The sequence below is a fragment of the Pongo pygmaeus genome, chromosome 1 (genome assembly GCF_028885625.2).
Source record: "Pongo pygmaeus isolate AG05252 chromosome 1, NHGRI_mPonPyg2-v2.0_pri, whole genome shotgun sequence".
Taxonomy (NCBI): Eukaryota; Metazoa; Chordata; class Mammalia; order Primates; family Hominidae; genus Pongo; species Pongo pygmaeus.
The window spans coordinates 145,439,036-145,455,329 of NC_072373.2; the positions used below are offsets into that span (position 1 = coordinate 145,439,036).

The 16,294-nt window shown below is 40.1% G+C and overlaps 1 protein-coding gene across 18 annotated transcripts in view; it reads left to right on the forward strand.

The window, feature by feature from the left end:
• Positions 1-1,447: 1,447 nt before the first annotated feature.
• The window catches only part of SSX2IP (SSX family member 2 interacting protein), a 47,160-nt gene continuing 32,313 nt past the window's right edge, over positions 1,448-16,294 (forward strand). For 5 of the 18 annotated variants that reach the window (XM_054478423.2, XM_054478416.2, XM_054478439.2 and 2 more), the window contains exon 1: positions 1,939-2,071. Coding sequence is in view for 4 of the 18 variants with exons in the window: in XM_054478401.2 (XP_054334376.1) it covers positions 2,300-2,306 (7 nt within the window). In the remaining 14 variants the exon portion in view is untranslated. Of the gene's footprint in view, positions 1,769-1,937; positions 2,409-10,502; positions 10,655-12,094; positions 12,145-16,294 lie in introns of those variants that run through there. The other 13 variants (XM_054478431.2, XM_054478393.2, XM_054478384.2 and 10 more) reach the window with 12 other exon arrangements.

The window sequence follows — 16,294 nt, forward strand, 5'->3', positions numbered from 1 at the left end:
AAACATGTCTGGCTCACTGGAGGATGTCCAAGGCAAGAAGGAAAAAACTTGTCCTTAGGCTGTCAGGATAAAATCCTTCCCCTGAAGCTCCTCATCCCCCACTCCCCATTATGGACTGAGCAGAATTAGGTCATTTTTTTAGCCCCTCAACCAGTTATTGGTTAACAAAGAGGGACAGAGTACCAAGAGGTTTAGACCAGTGGTTCTCAAAGATCTGCTGAACCTTGGGGAAGCAAGTTTCCAAGACCCTTCCAGGGAGTCTGCAAAGTCAAAACTATTTTTGTTATAATACTAAGATATTATTTGCCTTTTTCCCTCTCATTATGAGTGCACAGTAGAGTTTTCCAGAGGCTACCTGAAATAACACAACAGATTGAATGCACAAACAGACATGAAAATCCAAATGCCTTCTATTAAGCAAGACATTAAAGATATGGGCAAAATTTTAAAGTAACACCATTCTTTTTACTAATTTTTTGAAAATACGTATTTATAATTAAAATGTGCTATTTGACATTTTAATTTTTATTCATTATTAAAAAAATAGCTATTTTTAAATTTCTGTTTTAATATTAATAGCTGTAACTCACATAAACAAAAGTTCTTGGGGCTCTCAATAATTTTACAAGTGGAAAGCAGTCTTGAGACCAAAAGATTGAGACCGCTGGTTTATTCAGGCAGATCTTATTCCTTCCCGGGGTTGCTGAGGTCGGAGCTAAACTTCCCAGAGCTCAACTAAGCTTGGTTCAAACCTTTTAAAAATATAACTGTTAATGGTAAGGCCACCTGGGCTCAACAGCAGCTAGACGGGCCTCTGATTGGTTAGGCCAAAGGAAAAGAGGAGGATTTCGTTGGGCCCTGAAGTTGTCACCGTGTCGTGCTGCTTCTGCTTCTTCTGGCCTTGATCTTTCATCCAGAACTGGGGATACGTGCATGCAAACTGGGAGGTGGACATTCCTCCCGCTCTTGTTTTTCAGTGTTAGTATCTTCACTCATACTGTTTTGGTTTCAAAGTGCTCTCAGGAGTCTCCTTAAAACACCAAACCTGTTTTTCCCCTTTCGAATAAATCCCTTGGCTTCACCAAAACTAAACAAAACAAAAATCAAAGAACATCTTTGTATAACCTATATGCCTGCGATTTCTCCATCTGATCTCCTTTCTTTCTCTGGCCTCTTTTCTTTTCTTCCCCAGTGAATTTTAGGCTGCCATGAAACCAGGGAGGAGACAGCCTGACCCTGGCCATGGGTGCAGCAGGCTTACATTTTCATCGCACATACTTTGTCGAGTGGGTGTATAAACTGAGTTCATGAATGCCATTTCTTAGTCTTTCCTTTGCCCGCGGTCTTCTGCCCAGATCCATTTCTTCGCCCTTATTTTACATGTAACTTTCTCCCAGCTGGATTGTTTGCATCCACGACTCCCGACGCTTGAACCTCCCGTCCCTTGGGCCTGACCTAATTCTAGGTGCCGGCAGTTTATTTCTCCACTTTGGCAAACGCACGTGGCTCTCCTGGAAGCTTCACTTTTGCTGCTAGGCTGGGTGTTGGGTTGGGGTTCAGTGGGGCTCGGAAAACGTGCTCTACAGTAGCCACGACCCCGGTCTCTGCAGAGCCCCGGCCCCGGACGCTGCAGGCGTCAGAAGGGGGTGGGGAGCAGGCAACGGCCGGGTGAATCACTGGGCGTAACAGGTGCCACAGCCGCAGCTGCGCCCGCAGCGCGCGCGGACTCCAGGGATAAGGTCTTCTTTTTTTCCGAGTTTTTTTGGAGGTGAGGAGGAGACTACCGAGGCCCCCACCCGACCAATGCAGGCCACGGTTGTTCATCGCCTAGCAACTGGCGGAGCCAATGGGAGGCGGCGGGGCCTGCGGCGCCGGCGCGCGGGGGCGGGGTGGGAACCTCGGAAACCTGCGGAGGCCGGGAGGGGGCTGCAAGGGGCGGGGAAGGCGGGAGCCCGCGGCGGAGGAGGGGCCTCGGGCGGGAGGCGCTGCGAGGCGCTGCTGGCCCTCGGGCTGCGGGAGCCGGGCTAGGACGCCGAGCGGTGATTCCCCGCCGCTCCCGGGGGCCGTGACGGTGAGCAGCAGCGCCTCGCGTCGGGGATTGTGACGCGCCCCGCCAGGGAGGGGCGGGCGGGGGTGGACGCCGGCAAGGGGCGGGCGCGGGCGGAGGTGAGAGCCGGCACCTGGCTCAGCGCCCCGCTGCTCGGCGGGAGGCTCCGCGCGGCTGTTGGGGCTGTTGGGGCTGTTGGGGCTGTTGCAGGGTGCGGGCGAGCGTCGACCCGGGCCGCGCCTGGAGGAGGAGATGGGAGGTAGGTGCTGGCCCCGGGACCGCTCTCGCTGGCGTTCACGGAGCTGCGCCCGCGGAGCCCTCTGACCCGGGGAGCCCCAAACCCTCTCTGGGATGGAGCAAGGTTGGCGCCCGGCGTGGGGGGACGAGCAGCGCGGAGACGTGGGGGAGGAGGGGATGGCCGATTTGGGGCTGCAGAGTCTCAGCAGCGGCCGTGGGGCATGCGGGGTTTGGCGATTTGCTAGTGCAGCCGCAAGAGGTAGTCTTTAAAACGAGTTATTGGGTGGCCGCTGCAGTGGAAGAGAACCCCGATAGTGGTCTAGTAAAAAGTCTAGGGGAAGAATTTACATCATCCAAGAGGCAGGCATGTGTGAAAATACTTTGGTTTAGAATTTTATCATGAAAATGTTTTGGTTTAGAATTTTATAGTCAACGACAGTAAACTGAATTGTGAGCTCCCTGCACATTTTTTGAGCCTATGCTAATTGCTCAGTTAGGCAGATCGCTTGGGCCCAGGACGTAGAGTATACTAATTTGCTGTCTGCACGTATAATGCGGGAATCTTTAGATTATTGCCCAGATTCAGGGCCCATAGTTGTAAATGCCAAACTGCCATTACTAGCAACGCTGATAAAGTTCTTGAATCTGAGAGAATTGAGATTTCTCTTTTCTGGACGCTGTAATAGGTTGAGGATTAGAAAAGAAGGTGATTTAGAAGTGTAAGGGTGGAGGCTTCTTGAACTTCCTGGGCTCCCTAACAGTTCAGATTAGAGTCAAGGTGTAAAGTTAGCTGTGGGTGGTGGATGTCATGGAACCTTTCATGGTTCATGGGGGTTTGGCTTACTGTGGGGTAGAAGAAAATTCTGGTAGTCCTACAGTTTGATCTTGAACTAGAAAGGTTGGTATGAGTTGACTCATTTAGGAGAGTGAATAAAATTTGTAAAGAATTAGAAATTTGGAGAGAAAAGAAATGCCTTTAAAGTTTACGTCAAGCTATCTTGAAATTTAGAAGTTAGAGGTAGATTTATGAATTTGGATCCAGTCGGCAAAACTTGATCCATCAAATTTCTTATCCTAAAACTGTCAACCTACAGGCTTAGGAAGCTTAGGTTATTCATTCACACTAAACAAGTAAGGAAAGCTAATAGCTAATTTAACACTCTGTTCTGCCTGCTGTCAATGAAAGTTTCTCAAACAACGGTTCTTTGAGAAGAGGGTTAGGAACTGATAATTAAAACGAAGGCTCTTTTAGTGACTGGCTGAACCTCTTAGACCAAGTCATTTTGTACTCTTCCTTGCCTTCTCTTTCCCCAACTGTACAGGGAAGATAAAAAGCTCATGGATTACGTAACATGGGTGAGGCAGCTTGAAGATAACTGTGAAGACTTAAGTTATTCTAGGATGAAATGTGGATATCTCTTCATAACACATTGTGCCTTGTGACAAGACTTGTTAAAGCACATTATGTTCTAAACATAATGAGGCAGATATATGAGAAAATTAAAATGTTATGCTGAAATTGTTTGCTAAAGACCTCAAGTCCAGCACAGTGTCCAATTATATACTTGGGATCTCCTAGTACTTGACAGTCTGCTTTTTGGCCAAAGCAGGCCGTGACACCGGTTTTATAAAGTAGGCATTTGAGTGCCTTCTATGTCATATGCCCCTAGAGAAATTAGGTACATGAAAAGACACCGCCCCAAAATTGTGTGATTTTAATTCATTTAACATGCTTAAATTGGATCGATTTCAAAGATTTTTAAGTTATTTTTTCCATATCTTTTACAATAGCTGAGAATATGCCTTATTGGTTTCACCATTTGCTCATGATGCAGAGGTTTTGATACGATGTGGGTTTGTTTTGTGGCTTTGGTAATGGTGATATGGTTAGCTAGTAGTGAAGGTACAAGTTATCTTGAATTCATGAGTTTATGGGATGAGATAGAATAGACAAATGCACCATTCATTATTAGTAATGAAAAACATCCTAGAATCTTGCCTTTTAATTGTGGGCCAATGTTTTGTGTAGTACCAGCAGATTAACTGAATTATTCTTTAATAATTCTTTCAATAAACATTCATTAAACGCTTAGTAAGCTGCTACTTGCCTGACCTGAGGCTAAAAAGATGAGTGTTGCCTTGAGGAATTTGTATTTTGGAAATTATCAGCATAGTGAGTGAGGGAGCAAAAAAACCTCACAAAAAACAAATACAGGAAGGCTTTCAAAAAGAAGGAGAATTTCAGCTGTGTCTGGCAGAGGCAGTGGAGTTCATCAAGCAGCTGGTGCATTCTGCAGCAGTGTACAGTTGAGTTACAGGTGGCTTGGTAGAGTTGGACCAGGGTGGGGTTGCCATATTAATAAGGCTGTAGAACAGTGCTGTGAACATTGACCAGTAGGTTACCGGGAACGTTCAGAAGGTTTTATGAAGGGAAATTATATTTGATTTTTACTTTAGAAGGATATTTCCACCAAAATCAGTAATTTGAGTGATCCAAAATGTATTGAGTATAGTCCAAATAATATCTGAAAGACAGGAATCCCACACAGCAATTAGACTTGAAGTATATTTTGCTGAAGCCCTCAGAAACTCTGGAAAAGCAGAAATAATTATACAACAAACCTTTCTTAAGTATCTTCTACTTTTAAGACTGGAAGAATAGGGATACAAATTAAATAAGATACTTCCCCATTTTCAAGCAACCTGCAGTTCAGTAGGAGAAATAACACAGTTATAATGCAGTACAGAATCTGGGTGTCAGACATAAAAATGTCAGACTCTAGCAATGCAGGATTCTGAGATGAGAGAAGAAATAGTCTTTCAAATTAGCAAAAATAAGTTTTTAAATAGAAATTAAACTACAAGCAGTTAAACATTCAGAGCAATCTTAACTACGGTTCTCATCTTTTAACTCTTGCTTCACACATATACTTTTCTCATATTCTCTTGAGTCACATTTTCGGTTTGATCTACCATACTACTAGCTATGTGATCTTGTGCCCTGGTTGTCGCATTTGTGAAGGATAATAACAATACCTGCTTCGTAGGGGTGTGATGAGAAAAATAGATTATTATCCAGAACAATGCCAGGAAAAATAGCTCATACTTACTGAGCACTTACTATTTCTACTTGATATAAAAATGCTGTAATTGTGTAAGAACAGATTTTAAAGACAGGATTTTTTTTTTTTTTGTCATGCTAGATCCATCCATGAGCATCTAGTAGAGCCTCTACATTCAGAGAAACTAACATTCTTTTAAACTAAGATTCTTGAACAAGTGATTTTCCTTTTCTTATTTGGTGATCATCTTTCTGAAGTCTGATTTTCATTTTTACCCCTCAGCTTTGTCATTAAGTCACTAATCACCAAATTCAACACGTTTTTTAAATTCAAAACCTGCCCATTCTATGGCATTTGCTGCTGTGTATCACCCTTTCTCTTTAAAACCCTTCTCCCTTGGCTTTCCTGAAGTCCGCTTCCCCCATCTGTTTGTATCTCTTGTGTCCGGGTCTCCTTCACTCACTTATGTTGATGTTCTTCGGGGTTTGTTCTCCTGCCCCTTTTTTCTTTATGAATTCGTCTATCTAAATGTGCTCTGATGTCTTGTGAGTTCTAGGCCTAGAGTTGATCCCCATGTGAATGTCTCATGAGGGCATCTTCAAACCCAGTGAGCTACACAAAGCTCATTTATCTCCACACATTTGCCCAAACCCAGTTTTAGTAACTTTACTCTGTTCCCTTTATCTAAATGACACTATTATCTGTCAAGTGCCAAAGACAGGTTTTTACATGAGAGAGTAGATGCCTCCCTTTTGTGTACTTGTCACCATGTCCTGAGTTATTTCTTACCTGTTCTTCGCTATCCTCAGTCACTGACTAAGTCAGCCAGCTGGTCCCTGACCATTAATTGCCCAGTCCACTATAATATCTGTCTCAAAGATTTTTTTTTCAGATTATAAAAGTATTGTATGCTTTTTGTAAAAAAATTTTAAAAATTAAGATAAAAAGCAAAAAAGTATTTAAATTACTTCATGTGTAGTTCTTGGCATACAGTCAGCACTGAGAATATATTTTTGTGCCACGGTGCTACAAATAGAACTTATTTTGCAAGCATTAAGTTTGGAGGAGATTTGTAGAGAATTATTGTTCTGAAAGAATTGTAGGACTAAATAATTTTAAAATCGTATATAGAGCCTAAATAGTGTAAAGTAGATACTTAAAATTCAAGATGGGTTCCAGCCACTGCCTATACTTTTCATTTGCCTGTTAATTGTAATCTGGTTGTGCTTTCCTATCTATTTTATTTTATTTTATTCTCTATTCTATAGCCTTCGATTTTATTTTCTATTCTATAGCCGAATTTTAGGAATATCCCCCTGCATAGGATCTAGACTATAAAAGCAAGCCAACATCATAGAAATAATCTGTAAGTGCAACCCATCATTAGCCATGTTGTTTTATAATGAGGCGATAGGCTCAGAGAATTGATATCATTTGCTCAGCATGTTTGTTGAATGTCAGGAGGAAACCAGGCCTGTGAGGCTTTGGAATCATAAATAGCCAGTTTTTAGTCTTTCCAGGTTAAATAGCTGGATTTTATTTCTGTCTTCCAGGTTTGTAACTGTAACTTACCTAATCTATTGCCTCAGTTTCTTCCATCAATAAACCAGTGCTGTCTTTACTCCTTCCTAGGGCTAGTGTGAGGATTAAGTGATAACAGCTAATGGAGCCCCATCTGGCATGCATTAGGTGCTCTTGAGTTCGTCGTCAGCTTCTCTCCTACCAGTTCCACATAACTAGCCAGTACAGGAGTTATTAACTTGCCATCCATGGATCCTTTGCAAATGGATGGCTTCATAGATCCTCTGAAACTCTAGCCCAAATTGCCTGTTCTTGTACTTTTAAAGGAAGAGGGTCATTGGCTTTGGGTTTTGGGACCCAAAACATTTTAACCCCTGAGTTGGCAGTAAGGCCAAGGACCCAGGGCTCTCGGTGCCTCCACAGCCAAACTGACTGGGTAGAATTTAGAATTGTTTGAAATATTTGAGAAATATTATATATATGTATTTAAAGCATTTTAAAGGACTTCAGGTGTAAAGAATTAGTTTATATTCCTTGGCTCATGACACATTTGTTTAATTGGTCCATTTATAGTTTTAATAATACAGTAAGTACCACCTAACCCTGTGCATAACCCTGTGGGCCCCTCCATTCCTTTTTCCTCTGTCCCTCACCTGAGGCAGCTATTTTCTGAATCCTATATTCATCATTCTCTCGGTGTCTTTTAAATTATAGTTTTATTGCATCACATAATTTAAAACTGTGTATATTACATGCCCTATCTTCTGAAAATTTTTTCATTTTATAATACTGAAATTTATATTATGTGTCACTGAAGTTTTCTGATTACTGCATAATATTCCATTTTGTGCATATGGCATAATTTATCCATTCTCCTGTTGGTGGTATATGGGTTGTTTCCAGGGTAATACTCTTGTGCTACTCACTATTGTGAAGAATGCTGCTGTATATGTGCACACCTCCTGGCATACGTAGGCAAGAGTTTCTCTTGGGTTTCACTAGGAGTGGACTTGCTGGGCTGTAGAGTATGTGAATAGGATAAATGAATATTCAGCTGATGAACTATTTATTTTTCAGAGTTTCCCCCCATCCTCCAAGGTTTAATAAGCTGCTTAGCCAGGCATTCCCTAGGACTGTTATTTTCAGCCTCCATTTAATGCTTTGGAACACTTTTACATCATTCTTGGAATCCATTTTGTAGGACCCTTAGATAAGAATTCCTTTTTGGTGTTCTCTAATTGAAAGTGCATATAAATAGAATACTAATTTATACTGAACCACATTCTATAGAACACAGCAGTGATTCTCAAACTTTGTGTCAGAATTACATGGAGGTTCTCCCACCACTAAATTTTCTGAATCTGTAGGTCGGGAGTGGCACTTGATAATTTGCATTTTTAACGAGTTCCCAGGTGATGTTGATGCTGCTGGTCCCAGGACCACACATTGAGAACTATAACCAATAATTGAATATGGGCTAAATCATTGAAAAAATGATGAGTAGATTTATTAATTATGTTTGGTTTCTTTGTTATTTCCAATGCCTTTAGTAGATGCTATTACCATTTCATTATTTGAGGAGTGAAATACCCAATAAATAGTAATTTTAAAATTTGATTTGGACTTCATAGCTGACTTTTAACCTTAAAAGTTGATAGACTTCTAAAAGTGCCTCTTTTTTTTTTTTGTTAATAATCTTCTAAGAATATGATTGCTGCTATTCCTGTGTGTACATTGGAAGAATTTGAAACTGATGCACTGTTTCTAAATTGCCATGCTCTTGATTCATACCCTGAATCACCTTGCTCCTTCTCTGAGCTGTTACCAATCAAGATTACATTGAAAGCCCTTCTAAATTGCAACATGGCCAAAGTGTTGACTTGTCTATCATACTAAAACAGCAGCAAACCTTACACTAATACATCCTTGAACTTGGACATTCATTCAGCAATCTTGACTGGGCTCCAACCTTGGGTGAGTGATGATGCCTGTTACCGAAGTGGGGTACAAAGAATATGCTGACAAGCCTGCCAAACAAGAACTCAGTTGTGGTGGGAGAGAAATTTTATTCCTGTTAGATCTGTGCTGTAATACAGTTCATGTTAAGTGTTCTAGAAGCACAAAGAGAAGGGATGGCAGTGCAGGGAAAGCCTGGCAATGTATTTGCTAGATTTTTCAAATTTTTTTTGAGTTGCTACATACAGAATTTAATATTTTGTCTGCTTTTGTGTAGTTCCCATTCCAGTTATTCAATTAGCATAATTATTTGATTATAATTTAGTTTCAGGTGAGGTGGTAAAGAACAGAATACTTGTTTAATTTGAAAAAGCAGCTTGAGGGGAGGAAGAGCATTAGGACAAATACCTAAGGCATGCGGGGCTTAAAACCTAGGTGATGGATTGACAGGTGCAGCAAACCTGCACGTTCTGCACATGTATCCCAAAACTTAAAAAAAGAAAAAGCAGCTTGAATATTGTATCCTTCCCCCTCTCCTGTACTAAAGATAGTAGGGTGTAATGTTAAATGTGCTAGACTACCAGGGTTTGAATTTTGGCTTTGTCATGTTCTAGCTCTGTATCCTAGGTCAAGAAAACTCCAGGCTTCAGTTTCCGTATCTGTAATGGGGGAAAGTATTTGGATAATTTAAGATTGAATAAGTTCGTACACATAAAATGCTTAGAATTGTTCCAAGTAAATGCTACATGCTTAATAAATTATTTTATTGTTATTAAAATTAAGTGGAATCTCATTTGCTAAACATTGGGTTGTAAAGACAGTGTGTGCACATTGTTATAAAAATGTGAAGAAAAGGTAGTGCGTGATGGCTCACACCTGTAATCCCAGCATTTTGGAGGCCGAGGTGGGTGGATCACGAGGCCAGGAATTCGAGACCAGTCTGGCCAACATGGTGAAACCCCATCTCTACTAAAAATAGAAAAATTAGCAGGTGCAGTGGCATGCGCCTGTAGTCCCAGCTACTCAGGAAGTCGAGGCAGGAGAATTGCTTGAACCCAGGAGGCAGAGGCTGCAGTGAGCCGAGATGACACCCCACTGCACTCCAGCCTGGGCAGCAGAGCAAGACTCCATCTCAAAAGAAAAAAAAAAGTGAAGAAAAAATAATTTTGATATAAATAGCTGTACTCAGTTCCATATGGGGTCCTATGAGAAATGTAAAAATCAAAAGATAATAGAACTGGAAATTCTTTAAAGATCATCTAGTTTGACTTCATAATTGAAACCCAAAGAAATTATGACCGGTTCAAGGTTTCTCAGTACATAATAGAAGTGTTGCTGAGAACCGTGGCCTCTGATGCTGCTCGGTCCAGTGCTCTTTCAGTACCCTGTGTAGCTTTCCTGAAGTGACAGCGCCCTGGAAAACTAACAGTTTATTTGGCAGCCAAGTCCAAAACAGGTGAAAACATTAGCAATAAAAAGTCAGTGTATAATGGAATATCAGATGGTGTACATAGATTAAGTCTCTACCGTATTTAACTTTGTGAGCTGCTCTCTTGAAGCGGAAATGCACTTTCTTAGTAATTTCGTTCATTGAAGGTTGAAAGATTAAAAGCATTTGTTTTTGAAGAGGGTGTTAATAGTTATAAAGTCAATTTCCCTCTTTCTCCTACCAAGGTTGGATTGTTCATTAAGCCAGGGGGAGAGTCCACTTTTGCCCGGTCTGCCAGTACTCCATGGCTTTACCCTTGATGATAGTTGGGGAAAAGTCTGGCCTCTGCATTTCTGTTCCCTGTCTTCCTGATGGGCCAGGTTCCCACAGACATTCCCTCAGGTATGAAGACTGCATTACCCTTGCTCATGGGTATGCGTACATATGTGGAACAGGTGCTAGAAGTGTACCTGATTGGTGGGATTTGTCTTAGTCAAGATTTCCATTCAAGGACATGGCTGCTACTTTCTGGGATTGAGCTAAGAGTACTTTCACACATTATCTCATTTAATTGTGCTTGAATACTCTGCTGCTAAAAATTTTACAGAATAATACATGTTCCTATAACATTCAAGCTATATAAAGATATGCTATGGAAGAGGTGAAAGCCCTGCCCTTCTACCCCTCCCTGTACCCAAACATTCCATCCCAAGGAGTGTCATTTGTAACATTTTGTAACTTTTCCAGAACTTTCCCCTAAATATATATAGGTAGTTTGATTTAACAAAAAATGGTGATCATACTGTTCTAATTAACCTGTAACTTCTTTTTTTGTGCTATACATGCAAATGTGCTTTAATCTTCAATAATCCCAGAATAGCCTGGCTGTACCATATGTGTTGGTTTTTAACGGTTTGTCCATGATGGATATTAAGATTGTCTCTAGTTTTTTGCCATTTCAAATAATACTGCAATTCAACAATGTCCTCAATATATATTATGCCTGCTCTCTTATATGCCTAGAAGTATAATTGTTTAGTGGAAAGATTTACACATTTCAAATATTTGTATACTGCTGGAATTGCCCTCTAAAACAACAAACTACTGATCTCTGGTAAAGTGCTATTTCCCTTACATAATTGATTATCTTAAAAAACTCTGGGACATTTGTATAATTTTCTGACCAGTTTTTGCCCAACAGGACTGCTTGCTGTTTTATTTTATGCATTTTTTTATCACTCATGCCATTCTGCCATTGGTTTTGGTGTTTGAGAATGGTGTTGTTTATCCCCATTTCCTCTGCTTATCGTCACCATAATTGCCTTTTAAAAACATACTTTTTTTGTTTATATGAAAAACACATTCATTTATAGAAAATTTGGAAGACACAATAAAGTAAAAATTATATTTTTGTGCATGAAAGTACATAAAGAAAAGAATGAAAGTCTTGCCCTTGCCTTTTCCCTATTTTTTAAGTTGGTTTTTCCTTGCAATTTTCTGTCCTTATACAAACTTTTGTGTTTATAGAGCAGAATTTATACCTGTACATATCTACTGACATTTGGTTTTTTTTTTTTCCTGAGGACTCAATAAGCTCATGTTAGATATGGTTTTGTAACTTTTTTACATTACTTAACAAAATATCATGGAAGCCTTTCCAAGAGTAAAATAGCTGATAATAGCTAGCATTTATTGAGCACTTACCATGTACCCATGACCTTTTTTTAAGCCCTCTACATGCATAAGTTTATTTAATAAAATTATTAAAGAAATTTGGTAACTAAATTTACTATTTAACCACATAATTTTTTGAGGTAAACTGCTGTTACTCTCCTTTTGCAGATGAGGAAAGTGAGGCCCAAAGAAGATTTATGTTCAGGACCATTTAGTCTGTAAGTGGAGAAGCCGGGGTTTGGAACCAGATGGTCTGACTTTGGATTTTAACTCTTTTACTGTACTGTTTCTCATACTGCAGCAATGATCAGTTCAAAGATATATAAGGAATTTAAAGAACAGCATGTAGCTCCCTGCTTTCCAAGCTGAGGATAGCTTTCTAATGGCAGATTTTGGCCAGGAGCTTCATTGAAATTACATCCCTCAACCCAGAGATACACATGAATTATTGTACCATAATTTGTGTGTTCACACTATTTTATGCAGTCTGAGCCCAATTGGGAGATAGATTGAATTCTGTCTTTTCTGGTTCTTAAAGGAGTCGTCGTAGGAGATGCTGCTTCCTGAGCCCCCCACCCACTGAAGCAACAATGGTGTGATGGTTAAGAGAATGGGCTCTGCAGTCCAGTGTGGGGTTGGGGGTTGGAATCTTGCCTCTGCCACTTGCTAGCTCTGTGACCTTGGGCAAATTACCTAACCTTTCTGCCTCAATTTCCTTATCTGTAAAAAGGAGAAAATAACAGGGTTGTTGTGAAGATTGACTTAATTATATACGTAAAGCATTTAGAAAAGCTCCTGGCACATGTGTTATTAAACCAGTACCCTATGTCCTAGTTATAGTGTACTAGTTTTCCACCTCTTATTCCATTAAATACCCACAACCTTAAGAAGTAGATTATCATCACCCCATTTTACAGGTAAGGAAACCATCTTGAAGAGAGCGTCGTGGAAATAAGTGTCTTCGTCAAGATATGACTCAGTCTGTTGACCTGGGCCTCTGAGGCTTGCGTCGTTTGCACCGTACTTTCCAACTATAAATCCTCTGTTGGCCACAAAACATCAGGAAGGCACATTATTAATATCAATTTTTGAGTTTGCACCATTCATGTGTATTTAAATTATGAGGAAGAGTTTATTTCTGTGGAAAATATCTAGAAAATGGCACAACTCAGAAGAAATAATTTAGATTTTAAATTCATAAAGAATAGATTTTCTAAGAGGTTGGACTTAATGTGTTTCTGTACTGATGTGCGCATCTGAACAATTTTAAGGTGCAGAGATATTTCTAATGGAATTCAAAGCTATGGTCTCCTTTATAACAAAATCATAGTTGAAAGTGGTATTACAGTTTTAAATAATTGTAATATATCTAGTTTTTAAGAGTCAATACTGATAACTAAATTCTTAAGTTTTAGGACTGAATTTGTAAAATAGGACTAATGGTAAATGACTTAGTTTTATCTTCTTAACCCAACACTTAGTTTTATCTTCTTAACCCAACACCTAGTTTTATCTTCTTAACCCAACAGTGTGGTAACTCTAACTTTGTGAGATTTTAGCAAAGACTTCAGTTAGCTCTATTGTGAAAAATTCTGTGCAATATTTAGAAGCCCAGATGGTGTAAAGTTACCATGTCCCTCTATAATGGAAAGCTATTATTTTCTGTCAACTGAAATTGTTTTAGAATTCTGAGTAGGTAGGCAATTGCACCTTCTCAAGTTTGAATTTCAAGCGAGCTTGAAAAGAACACTTAAAGTAGCGTACTTTGTGAGGGAAATCTTGTAATCAGAATACTGTGTTTCTGCAGAGCTCTCTTTCAGTTTGTAGTTGCAGAGATTTGGGGGTGAAGAGAACAAGACAAATGGGAATTGAGAGTAATTTTTTTCTCTAAAGGATTGACTCTTCTTTTGCTACTTTTCTATTGCTCTTTTCCTTTCTCCACCTCCACGTGCCAGAACGAACATGTTAATTTGTTATCAGTTATTTGAGTATTCATTGATTATGCCATCCTTTAAGCTTAGTGGGAGGGAGGGGATACAGAAATGTAAAATGTGTGGTACTTGAGAGTGTGGCTGGAAAAGATGAAACAAACCAGTAAGTATATGGAGGGCTTAGAGATTGAGCTTTGTGGGCTGGAGTAGTTGGAGAAGGTTATGTGACGGGGACGGCGGTTGTGCACTGTTTTGCAAAAGCATTAGTTTTGAGATACGTGCAAGAAGAAAGCACAGGTGGAGGCACAGAGGCCGAAGTGAGTGTGCCGCAAGTGGGACTCGGTTCATATTGTAAACATTTACCGAGCACCTGCTGTGTTTCAGGTACTGTTGGCTACAAAGATGCAGACATTCCCTGCCCTCTAGAAGTTCATAAACTAGTCGGGAAGGCATCTAACCATAATAATATAGAATGATTAATTGTAATACTGGATGATACCATTGTTAAAAACCTGATCAGTGGCATTTGTAGTGTATGGCATCATTTTTAGTTATATTTCAGTAAATTATGGTTTAAGTTTTAGAAGGGACTCTGAAATTTCTCAAGAAATTTATATATATTTAATGTACATACTTAAAAACTTGTATGAGTTATCTATTGCTTCATAACAAATTACTCCAAAATTTAGCAGCTTTAACAGCCAGCTTAGAACAGATGAGTCAGGAATCTGAGCACAGCTTAGCTGGGTGCTCTGGCTCAGGGTGTCTGACTAGGCTGTCAAGGTGTTGGGCAGGGCTGCAGTCATCTCAGGGTTTGACTGAGGTAAAATCTAGTTCTAAACTCACCTCTATGGCTTTTGGCAGGCCTCAGGTCCTGCCGACCTCAGACATCAGTTCCTTGCCACACGGACCTCTCATAGAGTTGCTTACAACGTGATGGCTTGTTTTCCCCAGGAAGAGGGATCTAAGAGGGCAACAAGTAAAAAAACAACCTTAAATGGAAGCCACAGCCTTTTTATAACCTAATTTTGAAAGTGAAATCCCTTCACTTCTGCTATATTCTGTTTGTCGGAAGCTAGTCAGTAAATCTAGCCCATACTCAAGGAACAGAATAACCCAAGGGCGTGTCCACCAGGTGGCAGAAATAACTGAGACCCATCCTAGAGACTGCTTACCCAGAGTTCTACAAGGTATTGTTGTGTATTGAGAACCTCTTCGTCTTTGGGGTAGAAGGAAAAAGATGAGCTAGCCAAGGAACTTTACTGATGGAAAAAACAGATGTGATTAACCAGAAAAAACAAGATGTTTTTGCTAAAGGTCTATAAAGTTAGTTTCAATATTGTGTTAATATTTACGATAGAGAAGTATAAACAAGAACAAAGCTATTGTTTGTGTCCAAGCAGAGACCAATTTTACAGGTGTGCCTCAACTTAATTAGTATGTGAGTTCCAGTGAGAATTGTATGCTCTGAATGGACTCATTTAAAGTGGATTATAAGAACACAGTCTTTAAAGAAACAGTGGAAATCATTTTGATTATATTCTGTTTTCAGTTGGATGTGCATGCACGATAGAGATTTGTGTGTACAAAGTTGAAAGGTTGAATAGTGATAGAATGAAAAGAGCACAGAGTTGACTGGGCGTGGTGGCTCACGCCTATAATCCCAGCACTTTGGAAGGCCGAGGCGGGCAGATGACTTGAAGTCAGGAGTTCAAGACCAGCCTGGCCAACATGGTGAAACACCATCTCTACTAAAAATACAAAAATTAGCTAGGCATCTGCCTGTAATCCCACCTGCTCAGAAGGCTGAGGCAGGAGAACTGCTTGAACCCGGGAGGCGGAGGTAGCAGTGAGCTGAGATTGCGCCACTGTACTCCAGCCTGGGCGACAGAGCGAGACTCCGTTTCAAAAAAAAAAAAAAAAGCAAAAGAGCACAGAGTTTTGAAATCAGATTTGTTTCCTGGCTTCACTACCAATTAGAAATGTGACCTTGGGCAAACCTGTTGATCTCTCTGAGCACTAGTTCCTATCTATAATACAGAAAGCAAAAGAGAAAAAACACTTGGACATGAGGAAGGATAGATTTAAGCTCTGCATGATTTTACCCAGAAAAGACCAGAGTTCCCTTTCTTATTTTATACCTGAAGTGTATGGCATTGGTACTTTGCAACCCATAGTGACATATAGGGAAGACAGAGTACTAATACTTAAAAAGTACTTACTACTGCAAAAGTAGTAAGGTAATGCTTTTACTAAAATTATTATAAGATTTTCTATTACAGTATAAAGACATTGATTGGAATCTATGTTGAGAAGTACTTTGAACAAGGAAGTTTATTAGATGGCTATATACCTGTTACCTACCACTAATGAACAAAACTATGTCTCTTATTTATGGATTACTTTATACTGTTGCTTTGATGTATTTCAAGATTGT